General features: G+C 41.0%; 1 protein-coding gene across 1 annotated transcript in view; it reads right to left on the bottom strand.

The window, feature by feature from the left end:
- MROH8 (maestro heat like repeat family member 8) overlaps positions 1-22,933 on the bottom strand; it is a 56,762-nt gene that overhangs the window by 1,133 nt on the left and 32,696 nt on the right. The window contains exons 11-23 of the mRNA XM_077778899.1: positions 22,482-22,634; positions 20,558-20,718; positions 17,200-17,335; positions 15,678-15,868; positions 14,137-14,274; positions 13,595-13,709; positions 12,912-13,052; positions 11,580-11,744; positions 10,713-10,868; positions 7,949-8,071; positions 6,367-6,466; positions 6,050-6,115; positions 1,555-1,726 (exon numbers count right to left, since the gene is read on the bottom strand). Of these exons, the coding sequence (XP_077635025.1) occupies positions 1,578-1,726; positions 6,050-6,115; positions 6,367-6,466; positions 7,949-8,071; positions 10,713-10,868; positions 11,580-11,744; positions 12,912-13,052; positions 13,595-13,709; positions 14,137-14,274; positions 15,678-15,868; positions 17,200-17,335; positions 20,558-20,718; positions 22,482-22,634 (1,794 nt within the window). The 3' untranslated portion in view covers positions 1,555-1,577. The remainder of the gene's footprint in view (positions 1-1,554; positions 1,727-6,049; positions 6,116-6,366; positions 6,467-7,948; positions 8,072-10,712; positions 10,869-11,579; positions 11,745-12,911; positions 13,053-13,594; positions 13,710-14,136; positions 14,275-15,677; positions 15,869-17,199; positions 17,336-20,557; positions 20,719-22,481; positions 22,635-22,933) is intronic.

Below are 22,933 nucleotides of genomic sequence, written 5' to 3'. Positions count from 1 at the left end.
GCTTCCCTGTCTGTGAAATGGAGAGAACAATATAGGAAGTGGTTATGAGGATTAAAAGAGTTAATCATATAATGTACTTAAGAGTCTGGCTCATTGTAAATACTCAATAAGTGTTAGTAATTTTCACTGGATAATTCAAAAAATGGACAGTTCAAAAGCAGAGAGTGAAGGTGATTTAACTGAATGAGACCAAGGAGAGAGCAACAAGAGATGCGTGTAGCTCAAATGTGCTCAGTGCACTGAAGTTTAACATCCAGCAGCTAGCCTCAAGGTGTCATCTTAGCTCTGCCCAAGGGTTAAGATTTAATTCAGCAGATAGCTGGGGCCTGCGATTACCTCAAAACTCCTTACTGCTAGTCTCAAATATGAAGACCTCTTTTGGGCAGGGATCCTTTTGAGGTCACACTTGACCTGCTGCCACAACCCCTAAAACCAAACCCAACTCACCATGAATCATAAAGAAATTCGTTTGTAAAGATGTCTTGGCAGAGAGCTGGGGGTGAAAGGTGAAAATCGAGGGGACAGGGTGGTAAGGATTCATGTTGCTCACTTTACAGCAAAAACTTAATGCAATTCACCATTGGATGTGTCTATTTTTCACATACCAGTTGACTCACTTCCTCTTTGGTGTATATATGAGTGAAGAGAAAGGATTCTTTCAACCTCTTACATGACACTCCATGTCACCACCTCCCAGAGGCCTCTCCATTGCCCTAGAAAGTTCACCTGTGGCTCTCCATTTATGTTCCTCAACTGAACAAAAGCCTGGGAATTAGACCAACAGTGACCATTTCTAATTAATTTGGTATGCTTCTTCGGGGTTCCCACCCTTCTACATGCAGCTTATCAAAGTGTTCACCCAACACAAACTAACTTCTTTCTTGGGAAACTTCTGCTTGTAAGGAAATTTTCTCCAGCTATGCTTAATGCATACTGTGGGTGCTCAAAAAATAATAGTTCCCATTCTAGAGCCATTTGAGGATCTGACAGTAGTTGTAGGAGAGGGAATCAGGAAAATGAAAAGGGGAGAGAAAGAGTGGAAATCTTGCATAATTTGGGTAGATTGAGGATTATACCACTGCAGAAATTTTTTCTTGCTTGAAGGTTTTTAAGGGAAAGAGAAAGTAAGTAGAAAGGCCATAGGGATTTCATAAACATACACCAATAATATCAAACACTAAGAATTGGTTGTTAATTGATTCTTAAGATTGTCGACAAGTAGCCTGGGCTTTGACAGAAGACCCAACAATACTAAAATTGCTATATTAACATTTATTTAGAATCTTTTTTGAAGCTGTGCTAGACCTGTTTATCAAGACTGGAACTTAATGGAAGTCCTGGCATGCCTCAAAAAGTCCATAGAATTTCATGATTTCTGCAAATTTACACCGAGAGCTTTCCTCCCTTATATATTCTATTTCCGTAAAGATTTTAACAACAAAAAATATGTTCTCAACTAAATGGGTTGAGGTAGCTTCAGGCTGGCATTTTATTAAGTCTGAAAAAAAATGGGGTTTGATTGCTTCTATGGTTTCTGAAAGGATTAATGTTTACCTGATGTTACTTGCCTTGCATTTCTAAGTAGGAAGACAGCACATGAGCTTCCTGAAGCTGTGAACAGTCTGCCTGGGATCTTGTCCAGTCCCTACCTTCTGGATTTGGAAGAGAGCCTGAGAGGCGATGATGCGCAGAGAGGGCTCAGGGTCATGTAGCAGATCTCTCAGATCTACGTGGCCAGAAAACCCAGGTGAGAGGTGAATATCTATGAAAATGATCACTGGTCCAGACACCAAACAGCCAACAAGCCTACAATAGCTGAGATAAAGGACTATTTCTAAGACTCTATCTGAAAATTATACATTTGTAGATCAATTCCAATTTTGACCTACAAAGCATTTATTTTTGAGATTCCAAATAGTTTACTCCTTTACAATAACCACTCTGCCAAGTAGTCCACCTAAAGTCAAATTATCTATACCTGTGAAGCCATGTCTAAGACTGCTAATTTCTAAGGTCCTGTGTTGGTCCTAGAGGCTACTCTTAAATCATTATTCCCTTTTTAAGTTTATTTTTTTAATTTTTAGCTTTTGTTTTCTTATTACAAAATTAATACATGTTCATTGTGTAGAAAATTTAGATAATACATGTAAGCACTGGAAGAAAAGCAGTAATCCATAATTCTACCACCAGAGGAACAGTTATATTTCTGTTTTTTTCTATTCAGTTACACACATGTATTTTTTTGTTAACATGAAACCAGGTCATGCAGATTATCTAATAATTGCTTGTTTTATTTAATATTGTATCTTCACTTATCAAAGTCATTAAACTTTTTTTCTATAATATTTTCATGGCTTTGGGGTGCCTGGCTAGCTCAGACAGTATAGGATGTGAATCTTCATCTTGGGGTCATGAGTTCGAGCCCCCATGTTGGGCATGGAGATTACTTAATAAAAAAAAATTTTTTTAATTTTTTTCATGGCTTCATATGATTGTATAATATGGATATGCTATACTTTATGAAAGCAATTTCTTAGTATTTCTTTTTTTTAATATAATTTATTGTCAAATTGGTTTCCACACAACACCCAGTGCTCATCCCAACAAGTGCCTTCCTCAATGCCTATCACCTACTTTCCTCTCTCCCCCTCTTAGTATTTCTAACCTTGGATGTTTTTCATGTTTGCTATTTTATTTATTTATTTTTTTAATATTTTTATTTTTAGAGAAGAAAGAGACCAAGTGCGAGTGGGGAACGGGGCAGAGGGAGACAGAAAGAGAGGGAGACAGGCTCCATGCTCAGTGTGGTGCCTGATGTGGGTCTGAAATCCACGGTCCTGGATTACAACCTGAGCTAAAAACCAAGAGTAAGATGCTCAACTGATTGAGCCACACAGGTGCCCCTCTGCTGCTTTTTTTTTTTTTTTGAGAGAGAGAGAGACAGAGAGAGAGAGAGAGAGAGAGAGAATCTAACAGGCTCCACACTCAGCATGGAGCATGGAGCTGGATGTGGGACTCAATCCCACATTCTGCGATCATGATCTGAGCTGAAATTAAGAGTTGAACATTCAGCCAACTGCACCACCCAGGGACCCCTCTGATTTTCATAGGTTAAATTCCTAAAAGTGAGATTGGTAAGTCAAAGTATATATTCATTTAAAAGGTTTGATACAAATGGCCAAACTTCCCTATAAAAAAGGTGTATCTGTCTGTGCTCATATCAGCACAGTGTATGATAATAATCAGTTTTCCCTTCACACTTCAATGGTGACTATTAATTAGTAACCATTGCCATTTTGACAGAAAAAAGTCATACTGGCATTTCATCATTGTTCTGTTTTCAAACTTTTGATTCCTCAGAATAATGAATATTTTTCATGTATTTATTGGCCATTCATCCCTTATGGACTGCTTATTCATAATTGTTTGCCACTTGTCTTTTGAGATGTATTGATTTGTTGAGGTGCCTGCCTGGCTCAGTTGGTAGAACAGGCAACTCCTGATCTTGAGGTTGTGGGTTCAAGCCCCATGCTAAGTATAGAGATTACTAAAAAAATAAAATTAAATTAAAAAATAACCTTAAAAAGAGAGATATACTGATTTAAGGATATTAACTCATTATCATAATACAAATATATTTCCCAAATTATTCTTTAGTTTTTAGCTCTGTTTCTTTCTGAGTGGCTCAGTCAGTTAAGCATCCAACTCTTGATTTCAGCTCATGATCAGATCATGATCTCATGGTTTGTGGGATAGAGTCCCATTGGGCTCTGTGCAGACAGCACAGAACCTGCTTGGGATTCTTTCTCTCCCTCTCTCTCTCTCTCTCAAAATAAATATTAAAAAAATAAATTTTTTATATAGATACATCAATCATTCTTTTACTTTATGGATCTGTCTTTGATATCATACTTAGTTAGATAAGGCTCTCTCTTTTTAACTTTTACTTATTTAAGTAATCTCTGCACCCAACCTGGGGCTCAAACTCACAACCCTGAGATGAGGAATTGCATGCTTTTCCGATAGAGACAGCCAGGCCCCCTAGGTAAAGCTCTCTTTTTAATTTCCAGTTCTCTGAGGTCTCAAAAATGCTCAGGACCTCTTCATAGTTTGAAGCTTTATATTTCTTAAGTAGCATTTTAATCTTTAAATTCATGTTTATTTCCAAAAGGAAATACTTCACTGTATTTAGTTTTTTTCAGTTCTTGCATTAAGAGCTACCTGTTTCACAGAATACATGAAGGAGCAGATATCAATTCTGGAATTTAAAGGAATGGAAACATAATTTTGTCATGAAGTCAGTTTAAATTCACTTTAAAACTTTGTTATTTTTGTTTAACTTTAGCTTAAAAGTTACCTTCAGAAAATGACATAAATTTGTTCAGAAAAGAGTTCTAGAACACCCTATTCTACGACAGTTGAGGCACTGTTAGGGAAGGAAGAGGATGGGATTATTCCCATAGATTGAACCACATGGGAATGTTATTCGACTTGAGTTTGCCCTACAGATTGGCAATTTCATATGGTTCATAGATAGATCCCATACATAAATGACTTTAGAATGGAAAAGGAACTTTTGCTCCCCACTGTTTATATTAGAAAATAATTTCCTTTTAATTAAACAGAATCAACCATGCCCAGGCCTACCTCATAGAATAAAAGAATCTATTTGACTTTTCCTATCTTTTTTGTGGGTTTTTTTTCTTTTGCTTCTGATAGCTGTGAGAAGATAGAAGAACTTAGAAAAGTGGCATGATCTTCCATTTTTTAAATTTTTTGCTTTTTTGGTTATTGCTGAGGTATAATTGACATACATTTTATATTGGTTTCAGGTGTACAACATACGATTTGATATTTATATACATTGTAAAATGACCACTACAACAAATCTGGTCAACATTTCTCAAAATTTTTTATACAATTCATCTTTTTTTTAGCATATGTGCTGCTGAAATGAGCAATCATCTTTTTAAAAAAAATTTATTAGTTAATTACTTTTCAATGAACTCTACCCCCAATGTGGGGCTCAGACTCATAACCCTGAGACTAAGAGTTGCATGCTCTACTAACTGAGCCAGCCAGGGGCCCCTCTCATAATTTTTTTAAGATTTTATTTTAAGTAATCTCTACACCCAACATGGGGCTTGAAATTACAACCCTAAGATCAAGAGTTGCTCACTCTACTGACTGAGCCGTGTGCCCTTTTTGTAATCTTTCTTAAATAAGGTCCAGCTTCTCGCTCTTTTACCAGTTGTATATTCTTATTTTAAAAGCAGTGAATCATTCAGGATTTTATTTTATTTATCTGTGTTTTTAAAGATTTTATTTTTAATTCATTTCTACACCTGACATGGGGCTCGAACTCACAACCCTAAGATCAAGAGTCTTGTGTTCTACCAACTTAGCCAGCCAGGTGCCCCCAGAGTTTTAATTTGGTTCTCATAGTACATACTTCTGGGTGTGGGGCTTAGCATTTCATGGCATTTCTAACTAGAGGACTACTTCTTAAGTGGGAATAAACAATTCTTTGAGTGCTAAATCCTCCAAGCTGTACAGTTACAGAATATTTCCACTCACTGACAATTCAGAAAGCCATTTGCATTATGGCTGCCTTATTATAAAACATCTTTATTACCAAATCTTACCATCTGACAGGACAACTGCTTATAGAAAGTAGTACTACAGCCATTACTGTGGTGCTTGTGAGGTATCATCATAATTTACTAAGATAGTATTTCTAGGTGATGTCTTATTTAATGAAAAAATAAAAAAAATAAAAAAGAAAGAAAAAATTTAGGAATCGTTCCTGAGACCCTCATCAAAGCTGGCTTCCAGACAAGTAGGGTCATACCCTTTCCTAATCAGGGAGTTGGGCTGGGATGAGACCATCATTCACTTGAAGTCACCAATGGGCTTTATTACTGCAAAAGTCAGGCTCTCTGGTTCCCAGGGTCTAAACTCTGTCAGAGAGTTTGCCCACTGTCACTGCCTCAGATCTCTTTCAAAATGTGAGGTGCCCCAAACCAAACCCTAGTGTGTTCTCACTCACCTTTTTCTATCCAGTCAGTGCCCTTCATCCTGAGCTCACTGTGATCCACATACTGCAATAAGAGCCCTAAAATATAGGATAAAGTCAGTGAGTCTGTGGTCTGGCTCTGGCTCTAAGCAGTTGGCAAAACTGGCCTTTTGATGATTAGATTTTAAAACCTTGACTTCCAAGTGCCTGAAAGTTACCCAGAGACAATTGCCCCTTTCTCCAAAAAAAGTATTTTGAAAGTCATATTCATAAAGAATGAGGCTACTCAAAAACACAGTTTGGGAGAATATAGGGTAACGTGACTGTAGAAGTGAAAAGATTTTTTATACCTACAAATAAGACTGCTGCTCTTCTGATAGGAAGCTTTTCATTCTTGGAGAATGTCAATGTTTGGGCTAGGAGGTTCACTTTCCCCTTGCATTTTTCTCCCTAAGTGGGGAAAGAAGTAAGAGTAGAAAGGAGTGAAGCGCATGACTGTTTTTGTCAGCCTCACTGTAGTTTCCAGAGTCAGGGGCTATGTCAGATATTGGACACATATAACATAGTGCTTGAAATAATAACTGTGGTTACTTACTGAATATTACACCACAGTAACAAGCCCTTAGGCAAAGTTAAATCCTCTGAATACACCTTGCTCCCAGCCACTCATGCCACCACCTACTGTGCCTGTGATGCCTCTAAGTCCATCTCTGCCTCCATATCTAAGTCTTCTCTGCCTTGAGCTCTGCCTCCCTATCAGCTCTTCCCCCATCTCCCTTGCCTTCCTGACCTCACCCTGCCCTGAGCATTTTTGCAGGAACTCCTTGCTTGGCACATAGCATTTTCCACCTTGAGTTTCTATTTAACTTTCCACAGAGATTTTATCCCCCTTACTAGCTAGCAAGCTCCCTTTGGGAAGTTTGTATCCTTGGCATCTTTCTGGATTCCCCGTGGCCTGTTGGTCATTGGATGTGTTGTGCTTACTGGGTGAATAAATGTGTCTCTCAGTGGTTCTCCTACAGAGATACGCAGCTCAGGATAGGAGGAGGGCAATCAGAATCTATTCTTATAGATCTTATGATGTTACATGGATAATCTATAGTCTGAATTTCTGCTGTAAATACTGTTATCAGTGCCTCAGATGTAAGTTCACCCAGAGGTCAAAGAGATAATCCCCAGTGGAAAGCCTGACACTGTAAGGCTTCCAAGTCCTGTAACTCTGATCAGAGGATCCCACACTGGGTCCTAAACAGGTTACACAAATGGAAGATCCCTGGGAATAGTCAGTCCTAGGGTCTTCATAGTAGGATGCCAGCAATTCTAGCATCAAATGTCTGGAAAACCATGGATAGGCTCCCTGAAACTGCCCTGGCTCAAGCCTGCCCTTGAGATTGGCTCCAGTAGCCTTAGTCAAGCCATCTTGATGCCATCTGGATCCTAGCAAAGCCAGTGGCATGCTGCCAAGCATGCTGCATGGCCCATGATAGCATGGCAACCCTTACCTGGGACTCCCTAAATATGTTCTAATGGAGGGTAAGATAATCCACTATATCCAAGGAAAGGATTAGAGATCATTGTAAAGGCAATACGTAACTCTATTTCAACTCATTCCATAAACATGTTTTTGAGTACATACTATCAGCCCTACCCCATGTAAGCCTCCGACCCAGGCTAATGTGGCTCCCAAGAATTCAAAAGAGAGTCTTTTTGATGAGGAAGGGTAGTAATAGAAAGTGCATCTGTGACTCAGTTGGGAGGAAACTGTAGAAAAATAGGTTCCCAAAGCAAGACAGTTCATGGATAACAGCTGCTGATATGAACAGAGATGGAAACTATTTCCTTTATTTCGTGTTCCTCCATTAAAAACTACATCAGAAAAAATAAGTATGCTAGCATATGAAAGAGTCAACAAAGCCAGTATTGCTTACGTACAAAGAACTTGCAGACTTTTCCAACTTGGCTACACCTGAAGTACCAGGGATCTTTGCAGTACACTTCTTGGGGCAGCTTCCACTTCAGGAACTGGGCACATATAGTGAGGACTTGCCTGCCTTCCTGTGAAAAGGTTTATCAGAGATCAGCATTTTCTTTTTCTTTTTTTAACTGTTTTATTTATTTCTGAGAGAGAGACAGCATGAGAAGGGAAGGGTCAGAGAGAGAGGGAGACACAGAATCCGAAACAGGCTCTGAGCTAGCTGTCAGCACAGAGCCTGACGTGGGGCCCGAACCCACAAACCGTGAGATCATGACCTGAGCCGAAGTCGGACGCTTAACCGACTGAGCCACTCAGGCGCCCTGAGATCAGCATTTTCAAATATTTCCTTTTTTAGCTGACCTAACTTTTCTTCAAATAAAACTGATACTGAAGTCCAATATGAAAAGCTGATAAACTCAGCATTATCCTGGCTAAAGTAAGGGCAGGGATGGAAAGGAACCAGAGTCCTGCCCTCCTTCAATTTCCCTATCAATCCCTATAGGGGACCCATAAAGCCTGCAGAGTTGTGGGGAAGATGGAGAAGTCGCTGGTCTAGGGCACAGTGAGAGCTGTCAGGTGTAATGCCCAGAGCAGGGATTTGGGCAGGAGTTCCCACTCTCCCATGCTCTAGACGAGGGCTCCTCCACCCATGTGCTGCTCCTATGCCATTCTCCTGTCACTTTATACAGGGGAGCATAGCTCCTCTTCTCCCACACCTTGTGGAATCTGTGGCTTGCAAAGAATTCTGGAGGGCACTGATCCCTTGCTGATCCAGATGCTTGAGCAGAATTTAGCAAGTGGGCTTCTCCTCTCTTCACTGCTCTCAGAATGCTTCCCGTGAACCACATACCACCTCGCATGAGTATCCAAAGAACTATTTTGTCCCCCTCCACTAGATTTGCGCCATTAAGATTCTTTTGGGAACTGATGGGAATACAAGTTATTTCAGCTACTCTGTTTATTTGTAAATATCTAGTAAAGCTAAAGATATCCAGATATTCTACTTCTGAGTTTATGTCCTTGAGAAACTCTCATAAAGGTACGCTAAGTAATATGTAAAAGAGGGTCGCCTGGGTGGCTCTGTCAGTTAGGTGTCCGACTTGGGCTCAGGTCATGATCTCATGGTTTGTGGGTTCGAGCTCTGCGTTGGCTCTGTGCTGACAGCTCAGAGCCTGGAGCCTGCTTTGGATTCTGTGTGTCCCCTCTCTCTGCCCCTCCCCTGGTCACACTCTATTTCTCTCTCTCTCTCTCAAAAATAAATAAACGTTTAAAAAATTGTTTAAAAAAAAAACAAAAAAACCCAAAAAGAAATATGTAAAAGAATGCTCATTGCAGCATTGTAGTAATGAAAAACTGGAGGCAATGTAAGTGTCCGAGGATAGGAGTCCAGGAGGAGTGTGAGGGTATCCTCAAGATGGGATTCTGTATAGCAGTGAGAATAAATGAGCTGGAGTACCACATGCAGGCAAGTCTTATAATGCTAAGTAAGCAAAAAAGAGCATGTTGCTGAGAGATTTATAAACGATACAACATACCAAGTTTTTTTGTCTACATATAAAGTTTTAAAACATGAAAACATATTGCCACAGAAGTTGATAACAATACAATTCAGGATGATAGTTCTTGAGGATATTCATTTGGGGATAGGTGTGGGGTTTATTCATATTTTATTTCTTACAGTGGATTGTACATATATGGGTGTTTATTATGTTCTCTGTGTCAGTAATTCCTAACCTGTTTAATGTTAGATTCCACCTCTCTAGCCTTGAAGGCAGGGCTAGGGATCGTTTGAGGTTTGAAAGAAAATAAGCCCAGAGCCTCAGCTGCTCTATGCCTTGCCTGGTTGCCCCGGGCTGACAGGTGGGAGTGGGGTGGGATGGGTATCAGGGCATCCACATATCTGTGACCCCTACAGGACACACTTGTCCATCACTTGGTTGGGAAGCTCTACTCCACACTTTATTGGGGTCTGAAATATTTCATATTTCTGTTTACAAGGCCATAACACTTCCCCCATGTCAAGATCCCAGAGCTCCCTATAATCTTAAATCGTGTTTCTGATTCCGCTTTCATTTCTGTAATGGGGAGCATAAGTAAGGGAAAGTTCAGCATTTTTCTAGAATCCTTGTGCACCTCTCTGGTTTGCTGTAACTGGTGGTCATAGTTAGCATCTTGGGATGGATAGGCTCCTGAGGTATGGGAAAATACTAAAGATGATGACATCCCACCCACAACTCTATGACCGAAACTTCTGGAAGATTAAGGAGATGCAGAGCTTTCTTTAGATTGTCAGAGAAGCTACTATTTCTGACTTAGCCTGAACACAAGTCTATTTGTCTATAGGCCGCGAGGCAGTTCTTAAATAAAAGAAGAAAAGTAAGGGAATATTGTTATTGTCACCAACGAAAAGTTTGCTGAATTGAGCACTGTATTTAGGCCTCTGTGCTAGGCTAAATATTGGGGTGGGGTTACAACAAGGCATAACATATTTATTGTCCTTACCCGCAAAGGGCCACAATTTCCTATACAGAAATAAGGAGTACAATTTTTCACGTAATTCACTTAGGCAAAATAATTGGAAGGTAGCTTGTGCTAGAGGAAACGGTGAATAAAGATGGTATTGCAAGGTCCCTGCCCTCAAAGCTATGAGAGCTTAATTTGCACATTTGGCTCTGGATTGGAAGTTATTCAGGGCTGAAAGAAGTTTGACAGAGGTGTTACCTCAGCTACTGCATCATTTTCATCTTGAGAATACAGAAGTAGTGGGACCAAGCTGTCCAGGACTTGATTCTCTATACCCTTCTTATCTGTGTATTTCACAGACTTTATGGAGGCTCCAAAGAGGGTCATGGAGAAACGATGAACATCGGGTCTCACCTATAAAGTATCCGAAGGGAAGTAACTCATTGAAAGTGTTCATGCTTAACTTGCAAGGGCTAGGTCAGCTGAAAACCCAGTCCTAACACGAGGCTATTTAGATGTAGGTAGCTGAGGGCAAGAAGCCAAATACATGTAAAGTTAGTGAGACCTGCTGCTTTGCACTACTGGTTGTTCTCTCCCTCCCATATGAGACATGTAGTCAGCACAGCTTGTGCCTGATACTAGTACTAAGTACTCACTCAGGCTGTTTTGCTGAAATTCAGAATCCCAACCTTAGCATATTTGACTCTTCCAAGGACATGGTTCATTGTCCTCCATGTATTTCTTTTTTGAAAAATCTTTTGGGAATTGGGATGGGGACATATGATGGGGACATAGTCCACCACCTTGACCCAGTCCTGATTGTTCCCTGAAAGACATCTTTTCTTATACAAACTCCTTTCCTACCCCATGGTCAGGGTAGTACCCTGGCAAGTCTCTACACCTCTGTTTGTTTGTTTGTTTGTTTGTTTAATCTGAAAAACAGTAACACCAGTCCTTCTAATATAACAGGTTACCTGGAAGGATCTTAAGAGAGGAGATTTGAAAGTGCTCTGAACATAAGAAGTACTATATACAATAGAGTGCATTCATTACTATCCCAATTTCTATTTGCTGTTATGCCAATTACCCTCCCCTAGGAAAGTCTCTCCTCTCTCACTGTCTTACATCACCAAATAGGGAGAACAGAGTCTTCATCATGGCAGTCAGGGTAGTGACATCCATTGTCCCGACGAACTGCAGGAGTATCTGGATGGCCAACAAAACAATCTTCTCGTCGGTTTCACATAAGAGGTCTAAGATGTGCGGCAACAGGCTCTTGATGCCTTCCCTCTGTGTGCCCAAAGGGAGTGCACCATCACCTCTCCTGAAGGCACTTCATCTGGTACCACAGTAGGGCTCCCCAACTTAACTCAGTACCTGGTGCTTGATGCATTTTTGGTTGGGCTGGCTAGTTAAGAATAGAGAAGTAAAGGGGGCATGATTGCCCTCTCAGTACTGGCGGGGCTGATACGGAGAGAACAGAGCAGAGCTGTTGTAAGTTGCCTCATAGGGAAGAAGTGGGACTAGGAGGTGGGTGGTCCAATAACAGAGACTTAGGATTAATGTAAGGAATTGCTTACAGTGAGAGAAAGAAGAATGGCTAGCTCAGGTCATAGTGGGTTTTCCAACATGGAATGTATCCGGAGGCAGAAAGATTCCTTGCAGGAATTCAAGGAGAAATTGACTGAGGACCCTTAAGGGCCCTTCCCATTCTGAATAGGGATTCTGCTCTTCTGAAACTCCTAAAAGGAATCAATCTCAGAGTTTCAAAGTTTAAGACATACATGTAAGAAGTAAATAGAATAAGGCAACATATATTCATGTATCCAAACAACCACAATTAACATGCCAACATGTTATATATACATATTTATATATATACATACATATATGTATATGCATACAACAGATATATATATACATATTTAAATATTTTTAAAAATGGAACTCAAATGATAAAGCTGAAGGCCCAGGAATTCATTTTCCTTTCTGACCCAGGCCTCGTTTCTAGCTAGGCCTGCAGAAAATGAGCTCTCTTCCAACATGAATGTCAGTGATCTTTGTTTAGATGATACACATCTTGGGAGCAGATACTATGGCCTATCCAATTTATTCCTTAGGACAACATGGTACGAGACATAAAAGGACACCTGAATGTCACCCAGGCTGTGATGACAGTGAGGGTACCTTCTTACACAAATTGTAGGTTTTAAATGTTACGAATATGTGTGTCTTGGACTTTTTATTTATTCCTTATAACTTCATGAAATACTTTATAGTCAGTACTTACATATTTCCTAGGCATAAAATTTAAATGTTACAAAGGGATGCGTTCCCACTCGATCATATTCCCAGGCTACCCAATTTCCCTCTCAGCTGTTACAAGTTTCTTGGGTGTCTTTCTAGGGTATGTTTGATTTGTGACTTAAGAGTCAGTGGTCTCAGGGCCCCTCCTACCATCTCCTGGTGTCTGGTAAGATAGTGCAGTCCCTTTAGGGCAAGGGTTTTGAAGACGCGATTTCCATGATGTAGCCAGTCTTGCAGGCGGACAATAGAGTATATGCTGGGTAGTCTCCTAGCCACGGGACTCTGGAGAAGCTGAAAGAACCCAGAAATAAGCCAAAGAATTTACCTTTTTAAAAAAAATTTTTTTAAGGTTTATTTATTTTTGAGAGAGAGAAAGAGAGACAGCGTGAGCAGAGGAGGGGCAGAGAGAGAGGGAGACACAGAATCCAACGCAGGCTCCAGGCTCCGAGCTCTGAGCTGTCAGCACAGAGCCCACCGCAGGGCTCGAACCCACGAACCGTGAGATCATGACCTGAACCAAAGTTGGACGCTCAACTGACGAAGCCACCCAGGCGCCCCTGTAGTAGTCACCTTTAAGCCCCTTTTCAGGAGGGGAACCACCTTCCCACCAACTCCAAAGTATGTATTTTCCTTTGAAACCTCTACTATGTTACAGGGTGATGCTTACACTGTAGGTACATGAGGCAAGAAGAATTTCAGTGACCCTGAACCCGAAACTATTTCTATCCCATGTCTGAAATGGACCCCAGCCTGCCCTGAAGTTGGATGGGGCCCAGGAAGGCAGGTAGTGCTGCTTTACAGGCTTCCTGCATTCAGCTTCTAACGAATCTTACCTCCACGAAAAATCCTGCAGATGTGAGTTTATGTTTATCATTCCCTCGGTTAAGAAGAGGGACCAACAAGTACATGATCTTATTTGCAAGGAGGTGATTTCTTTCCAGCAATGCACTGCAAAACATAACACCCAAAAGGACACCCCTTAGAAATGCTCCTATCCTTGGGGTGCCTGCTGGCTCAGTCAGTGGAACGTGTGACTCTTGATTTTGGGGTTTTAAGTTTGAGCCCCATGGAGGGTATAGAGATTGCTCAAAAATAAAATAAAAAATAAAAAAAGAAAGAAAGCAAAAAGGGAAAAGAAATGCTCCTACCCAGACTGCATTATTCCCAGGGCTGGGGCCCTCTGAGGATTTGGCCCAGCTTCAGGTGCACAGGAGGGTATGGCACTGTCAGGAGCTCTAAAATATGTGCCTGGCGTAATGGGTGTTTCCCTACCCTGTGATGTTACCCAGCTTTGGTTGCTGTTTTAACCAGAAGGGAGGAAAGTACCTAAGGCAGTGCTGATTTAGAGCAGGTGTACATGGCAAGGAAGTCTTACTTGGCAAGGAGAGATACTCCCTGAAGATGGCCATCTTTTCCCTCCAAGAGGGCCCATCCTTTATGCTTTTCCATGATGTCGAACTCCTGCAGGCACATTGTTCTCAGGAGGAGAGTCTTTGTAGCCTGTATGGCGAAGCTAAATCAAACAAAACCAGGGCAAGTGAATAGAACAGGTCCTCCAACCTCTCGGCACATGCTCACCCTGCTCTCACTGGGGAGGGCCAGGCACTGATAGCTGCTGGACAGCAATTCTCTTCTTTCCAGATTTTCCCAAAGACTCTTTATGCTCTAATAACTTGAAAAGGCCTTCACACAAAATTTTGGCATAAAGAAATCTAACTAAATTTTGTACACCTGGGAGTTTGAAAAGAAATCTATGATAAAATAAATGATATGGGATGCTAAACCCATACCCACTGGTTTTTTTCAAAGCTTTATTTAGGGGTGTTTGGGGGGCTCATTCAGTTAAGCGTCTGACTCTTGGTTTCAGCTCAGGTCATGATCTTGTGGTTCATGGGTTTGAGCTGCACGTTGGGCTCTACACTGACAGTGCAGAACCTGCTTGAGATTCTCTCTCTCTCTCTCTCTCCCTCCTCCCTCTCTCTGATTCTCCCCCACTAGCTCTCTCTCAAAAACAAATAAACTTAAAAAAAATAAAAGCTTTATTTAAATATAATTTACACCCCCTCCATAAAATTAACCCATACTGCTTTTTATTTTTATTTTTTATTTTTTTGGAGAGAGAGAGGGTGTGCAGGTGGAAGAGAAGGGCAGAGGGAGAGAGAGAATCCCAAGCAGGCTCCACGCTCAGCATGGAGCCCAACACAGAGGCTCAATCCCATGACCCTGGGATCATGACCTGAGGTGAAATTTAAGAGTTGGATGCTCAACCAACTGAGCCACCCCTATGCCCTTACCCACACTGCTTTTTAAACTACCCCCACTACTGGAGTGCCTAGCTGGCTCCATCAATACAGCATGCAACTCTTGATCTCCAGGTTGTGAGTTTGAGCCTTGTGTTGGGTGGAGAGATTACTTTAAAAAATAAACTACCCTTACTACTTACTGAACTCCTATACTGGACACGACACCAGAGAATCCTAAAACTAGAGGGTTTTTGGAGAGTACTGAGCCTGACCTAATTTACAGATAGGGAAACCAAGGCACGGAATAACAGAAAGATTTGCCCAGGGTACATAGCTAATTAAATGAATGAGAATGAGAATTGGAACTCAGTGCTCCTGACTTTGAGTCAGGTGTTCTTATATAATCCACATTACAGCACTTCCTCTGAAAGAAAGTCAGGGGCCACAGTGACACTAATAAATTCATATTGAGTTTACCTTGGCACCAATCTAACCAGACAACCAGCCAGTGAGAGCCCAGAATGAGTCCTGGGCACTTCATCTTGATGTCTCATGACAGTGGACTATAAACTCTCCTGCGATTGGGACCACATCTTGCCTATCCTTGTGTCTACCACAGCACCCAGAGTTAATTAGTACTAATTGAGGTCAATGAAATCACAAAAGGCAGTACCACAAAGGGGTGACCTCTGAAGACATCTCCTGTTCTGTGTATAGACCACTTGGGATGGCGACATCAGACATGGTGAGGCCGATGCTGTGGTGTATCTGGATGAGCAGTGTCATGAGGAGCTGAGGGAAGAGTCGGAATGTAGCTGCTCGGAGCCTGTTTCCCACAAACACCTCATAAAGGGCATCTGTCGCCTGTGGCAGAAAAGACACACCAGAGAGCTGAACACCTGTTAGCACTACCCCTTACCTGCTTTACGTGTGCTTGTGCCAGAACATGCTTTCTGGCTCTACTCTCCCATAGGCAGAACAGTAGTGGTAAACAGTGCAGGGACATGAAAGTGAGGGGGAAGAGAAAGAGGAGTAAAATAGTTACTAAAAGTTACCAAGGAGTGAGGGGAGTCTAAAATGCAGAACCATCAAGGAAACTATTAACATATTTGACCACATACAAATATAAAGCCATGGAAAAATTTGTAGTAAACAAAGTTAGACTACGAATAACCCAGAGAAGTAATTTGCACTGATGTGATATTTTTAATATATAAAGTCCTTTTATGTATCAATAAGAAAAAAAAGGTAAAGGCTTGCTACTCAAAGTGTGGGCCACACACCAGCAGCACTGGCATCACTTGGGACCCGGCTAGCGCGGGAGAAGCTCAAGCCCCACCTCCAGACCTGCTGTATCAGAACCTACATTTCAGTAAGATCCCTAGCTGACTGTGGTTTGTGTGCATGTTTTTATTTTTATTAAAAAAATTTTTTTAATATTGATTTTTGAGAGCGAGACAGAGTGCGAATGGGGAAGGGGCAGAGAGAGAGAGGGAGATACAAGATCTGAAACAGGCTCCAGGCTCTGCGCTATCAGCATAGAGCCCAATGTGAGGCTCAAACTTGGGACTGGTGACCTAGGCCAAAGTCAGATGCTTAACCAACTGAGCCACCCAGACGCCCCAGTTGGTGTGCATATTAAATCTGAGAAGCACTGGTATGTAGAACATGAGTAGACAAGTCACAAAATATAAATGGCTACTTTACTCTTACCAATAACAAGATTGTAATTAAAATAATGCTCCTTTTTTAACTNTAGGCCAAAGTCAGATGCTTAACCAACTGAGCCACCCAGACGCCCCAGTTGGTGTGCATATTAAATCTGAGAAGCACTGGTATGTAGAACATGAGTAGACAAGTCACAAAATATAAATGGCTACTTCACTCTTACCAATAACAAGATTGTAATTAAAATAATGCTCCTTTTAATCAGCTAGGCAACAGTGAAAAGGATAAGGGAACATTTAACCATACTGATTAAACCAAACTTCATTATACCATATTGATTCCTTCATTCTCCCAAGCCCTCTCCATGCCATTCCCTTGGTAGAGATACTGTAGATTTATAAATGGATGACAGAAGCAAACTTTTGAGAGGGATGAAAAGCGACACTCCAGATGGGGTGTTGGGCCAGTCATCCCAAGAGGGGGAGTGTGTTGTGCTGAAGTTGGAAGGGCAAGGCTCAGTGGCTTACAGCAACAGCCATATAGGCCATCTTCTCGTGGGTGGGAGCATTATGGCACTTCTGCAACTTCCTCAGGAGTCTCCATAGGATCCAGGTGGTGCTGGGCAGTGCTACATCCAGAGTTCTCCACAATTCAGCCAGATGCCTAGAAATCCCAAAGAACGAGAAGGTTCAGGAGAATTAGCCTAGGCCCACCATGACCATGACATTCCTAGAATCTGGAATCTAGTCTGTAAGTGGTTTTTTTCTCTGCTCAATTTTTCAGGCTATCCAAAGGCTTCTCACTGATTTCAGAACAGTAACTCCCAAGGTTTTATAATCTCAAATTCCCGTGCCTCAGCATGGACTTCAAGACAAACTGGTCCTAATTGATCTTTTCAGATCCCTGTCACATATCTGCGCTCTAGCTACCTCAGACCATTCACCTTTACCAAACAATGAACTTTGACAACTCGACGCTTTGCCTATTGCATGTTCTTAAAATGGAAGGCCCTTTCCCAAACTCTTCCCTGCCTGACAAAAGCCTTCCAGGTCCAGTTCCAGTGTCATCTCCTCCGGGAAGTTTTTGCTGCTTCTTTACCATGTTTCTTGTGAGAGTTCTCATAACACTTTCACCATTTCTTCTGTATAGAGGTTGCCTCGACCTTACATGTACTATTTTCAGTTCTTTGTACGTTTGTCCATCTGTTCCCTCTGAAGACACAGATTATGTCTGGCTTTTCTTCTATGAACCCCTCAGGGTCTAGCACAATGCCAGGCTCACAGAAGGAATTCAAAGATATATGTATTCAATCCAGTCTATGGTCCTCAAGTTTTGGACAAGTGCAAGCTGAGAAATAAAGCTTTGATTCTCTTTAAAAGAGGTCTCTTCTTTTATTTATTTATTTAAAAAATTTTATTACTGGACTTTTTCTTTAAGTTTATTTATTTATTTTGAGAAAGAGAGAGAGAGAGTGCAGGAAGGACAAAGAGAGAGGGAGAGAATCCCAAGCAGGCTCTGCACTGTCAGCACACAGCCCAGTGTGGGGCTTGAACCCACAAACTGTGAGATCATGACCTCAACCAAAACCAAGAGTTAGATACTTAACTGACTGAGCCACCCAGGTGCCCCCAGACTTTTTAAAAAAATTTATTTATTTATTTGGCGGGGGGGTGGGGGGAGAATACAAGCAGGCTCCATGGTATTAGCACGGAACCTAACTTGGAGCTTGAATTCACAAACTGTGAGATCATGACCTGAGCTGAAACCAAGAGTCAGATGCTCAAAAGAGTGAGCCCCCCAGGAACCCCCCAGAAGAGGTCTCAATCTTTTTTTAATTTTTAAGTTTATTTATTCATTTCAAGAGAGACAAAGAAAGCAAGCAGGGAAAGGGGAGAGAGAGAGGGAGAGAGAGAGAATCCCAGGTAGGCTCTGCACCACCAGCACAGCCTGACATGGGGTTCCCACTCACAAAATTCGAGATCATGACCTGAGCTGAAGTCGGACGCTTAACCGACTGAGCCACCCAGGTGCCCCTCATCAAGGTATTTCATACCTTCCTTGTGTTTAGTTTTGCTTTTCCTCCTGTCCAGAATGCCTTTTCCAACTGCCCTGTCCCACGTTCTGCTTGGCTAATTTACATTAAACACTCAGCTTGTGGCAGCCCTTCTCGTAAAAATCCCTCCTCACTCCTTCCTCTAATTAAGTCACCTCCTACAGGAGCTTCCACAGAACTCTTATTTTGCTTTGGAGTCCTCTGTTACTTGTCTGTGTCTGCTATCAGGCGCGTGCTGCTCCAGGGCCCATGTCCTATCCCTTATTTCCACAGGGTCAACGACACCTTCTATGCAGTAGATGCTTTGCACAGACACCTAAGAACAATAACCCCAATAAAACCAACTCTTGTTCCAAGAGCTAGAACAATAAAATTATGCTAAAATTACACTTAAAATGATTAAGTATATTTCATATTTTGTATGAAATCATATGTTTCATAGAAGAATCTAATGTAGGGGCGCCTGGGTGGCTTAGTCAGTTAAGCGTCCGACTTTCGCTTAGGTCATGATCTCGCGGTTCGTGGGTTCGAGCCCCGCGTCGGGCTCTGTGCTTACTGCCAGCTCAGAGCCTGGAGCCTGTTTCAGTCTGTGACTCCCTCTCTCTCTGACCCTCCCCTGCTCACGCTGTCTCTCTCTCTCTCTCCTAGATATGAATAAAACATTAAAAAAAAAAAGAAGAAGAAGAATCTAATGTAGATAAGCTGAAGCAAGCAGTAAAAATTTAAAAATAATGGATTAGAGAAATATACAAAAGAATTTTTTTTAAAGGTATGAACTCTTTTTTTTTTGGATGGGTAAACATCTTCCTTTATTTGATGTAGTGGTGAACTGTCTAAGTTCAGCTTATAGAAAACATCAGCAGTCACCCAAGACATTGTGGGAATCATTCACTGAAAGTGGTTTTCGAATGGTTTAAAACTAAGAAATCTTTTCATCAAATACAATAATTACCCAGAATCACAATATATAAAGCAGACAAAAAGAGATGCCGCTCTTGCTGTCTGGCAGGCTCAGCTGGCAGAGCATGAAACTCTTGACCTTGGGGTGGTGAATTTAAGCCCCACGCTGGGCATACAGCTTACATTAAAAAAAAAAAAAAAAAAGATGCTGCTCTGGTAAAGGGAGTGGTGGCCTAGAACCTTCTCATAACCTTCCCCATAAGGACCTCCTGGAACTTTCAGGGTGCCTCCAACTCTGAAAGCCACAACTAAAAAAGCATCTTGTTTTTTCCTCTATGTGATTTATCCTTATTTATGGATATATTCACATTTTCTTTTTTATGTATATATGTTTTGGCTAAATCTTTATCAAGTGCATTACAGATAATCATGACATTCACCCCTAAATAATTTCAGCTTTGATCTCCTAAGAATAAGAACATTTTTCTGTATAACCATATTACCAATTCACACCTAAAAAAATTATATTAATTCAGTAATCTGTTACAGAATTTATGCTGAATGTACTCAAAGTTTTCTTTTATAGCTTATGTTTTCATCCAGGATCCAATCAAGTTCATGTATTACATTTGGGTTTGTCTCTTTAGTGCCTTTTCATCTAGCACAGTGACCCTAGCACATTTTTCTTTCGTGACATTAACTTTTTCAGAGTTCAGTCCAACTATCTTATAAAATGTTCTTCATTCTAGATTTGTTGGATTGTTTCTTTATGTTTATATGTTGTATCCTGACTTATATTGCAGGTTATCTGTCTATATCTGATCTCTTCAATAAGAATATCTTTAGATTTTTGAGGGCAGCCATGTTCCGCAATACCGGGGGCTGTGTCACACACTTCAATTTAATTTAGAAGCTGTACTAGGTTCTGTTACCTGTCATATGGTACTGGATGACACAGAAGGTGGTTGATCACTATATCTGTGTACTTGGGCCTGGAGATAAACAAACTCACAGTATTTATAATTTGTTGGCGGACTCTAGGCTGGCTGATTATGGATAGCCGGGCACAGATAACTCCCATAATTTCTGGCACCTGAAGAAGGAAAAGAAATTACTAAGATCTTGATCCAATGGGACAATGATGGTTATTGAGGATATTGTGGCTATTTCTGAAAGATCCTGGGGGTGACAAGAATGTTTAGTATTTAAAAACTACTTGAAATATATCTTTATGAATGTATATGTATATAAAATTATTTAGAAGAGCTTACATACAAAGCTATTAACAATGTGACTTTGAATGATGGGATATTGATTTTTTGCTTACGTATTTTTCTAATTTCTCCTCAATGACTATGTATTGATTTTATAATAAACCAAACTAGTAAAAGTGTTACAAGGAAGTTGGGATTTTTTTCTACTCTGACTCTGAGAATGCCAGGGGAGTCTATACTTGCCTTTCACCCAGCGGTGTCTACCACACTGAGGTAAAGGAAACAGGAGCCATTGGGTTTTGGTCCAGTTTTTCTGCTTGGCCTTCTCTGCCCACCCATAGACTCATGGCTTCAAGTCTCTGTGGAAATGTCAGCTTCTCAGAAAGCCAGTCCTTTGATATAAAATGGCCTTGTTATCACCAGTTGCCAGAGCCACTTTCAAGCTGGCCTATGATGCAATTCTGGCCAATGAAACAGGGGGAAAAAATCTACTGGAGGCTTTTGGGAAACACTTTCCTCCCTGATTAAAGGGACAAAAGGAAGGCAGTATCTTTCTTCTTTGCTGGATACAATCTTATCTGCACATAAAGTCTAAAACTGCTGTGACCACCTTATGACTATGTAAACAGGCAAAGTGGCAGATGGAAAAGCCCCTGGCTCCTTGATAACACTGTCGACTGGCTGAACCAGTTCTAGGAAATACTTCACTTCCAGACTTCTTATTGTATAAGCAGATAAACCATTTAAACTTCAACTGTGTGCAAGCTACTCAAAGTTGGTCTTTTTTACAGCTGAAAGCATCCAACTGAAGCAGGGGCCCATCTCACCATGTTCTTGCCACGTTGCTCTTTTTGCATCTTTGCTATTTTAATAGGTTAAAAGTGGGTTTTCACCGTTTTAAAACAAACTTTTATTTTTATCAAAGTGCAACATGTATACAATTTAAAAAGTCCAGCGCTATTTCAAGGCTCTCTCCTGCCTGGTCCCCAGGCCTGCTCTTCAGGACTACTATTTCACTCCTTTTATCTCTTTCAGTGTGTCCTCCGACATTTCTAAATGATAATTATGTGTTCTTTCTTGATGTACCAACTATAGATATATTGAAATGAAATCTCTTGCTTTTAAGCTTACTAAGTCGGCCTCCTCTGAGGACTGCTTATGGCTTGCTTTTTTAAAATCTGACACCTTGATGTCCACTCTCGCCACTGTTGTTTAACATAGTGCTGGAAGTCCTAGCATCAGCAATCAGACAACAAAAGGAAATAAAAGGCATCAGAATTGGCAAAGAAGAAGTCAAACTTTCACTTTTTGCAGACGACATGATATTCTACATAAAATTTGACACCTTGAATAGACCTGGATGAGGATCTAAGTTGAAGTTAACCATTCTCCTAAGTGCTAATGGTATCTTCCCCCAAAACTATGCTATTCTAGAAAACATGGAGCACATCTTGGATTTTAAAACTATACATCCCTAGTTACATACAAGTGACTGTTTTTATTACATGCTTATTGAATGGGAGTCCACTGAACAGTGGACCCTGGGCCCCTTCAGTAGTTACCCTCCATCAAATAGGGGCAACAGAAGGGGCGGGCATTTGCCAGTATTTGAAACCCAGGAAATGGCCCCTGAGCTTTTTACCTTCTCAAATCGAGACTCTGCATTTTTCACCAATGTTATCAGCAATTCTCCCGCCGAGTTTTGGGTGTAGGGATGTTTCAGAGTTTTCAGGCCATCCAGTGTAGTCATTACAAACTGGCAGAGCTCATTTGAATTGAGAAAAACTTCAAAGACCTGAAACGATTTAGGGAAAATGAACGTCCAAGATACTTGGTACAATAGAAAGAACCCTGAAGAAGAAATATTATGTTAATTTTGTTGAGTTAATTAGAGAAGCATACAAATATGGACAAGGCTGTTTATTTCAGTCTTGTTTACAGAAGTGAAAAACTGGAAGCAAACACAAAGGTCCCTTGCTATGGTCTGTGCATGGTCTTTCACAGATCTGATTTTTAGGAAGAGGATTTATTACCAAGATCCTCAGAAAGAGGATCCCCTCTTATAGGAATAGAACTAAAGGAAAGGCCTTAATG

This window comes from Crocuta crocuta, unplaced genomic scaffold (genome assembly GCF_008692635.1).
Source record: "Crocuta crocuta isolate KB4526 unplaced genomic scaffold, BGI_CrCroc_1.0 scaffold248, whole genome shotgun sequence".
In the NCBI taxonomy this organism is placed as follows: domain Eukaryota; kingdom Metazoa; phylum Chordata; class Mammalia; order Carnivora; family Hyaenidae; genus Crocuta; species Crocuta crocuta.
The sequence above is the reverse complement of the archived record's forward strand: the minus strand, read 5'-3'. Positions and strand labels throughout refer to the sequence as shown.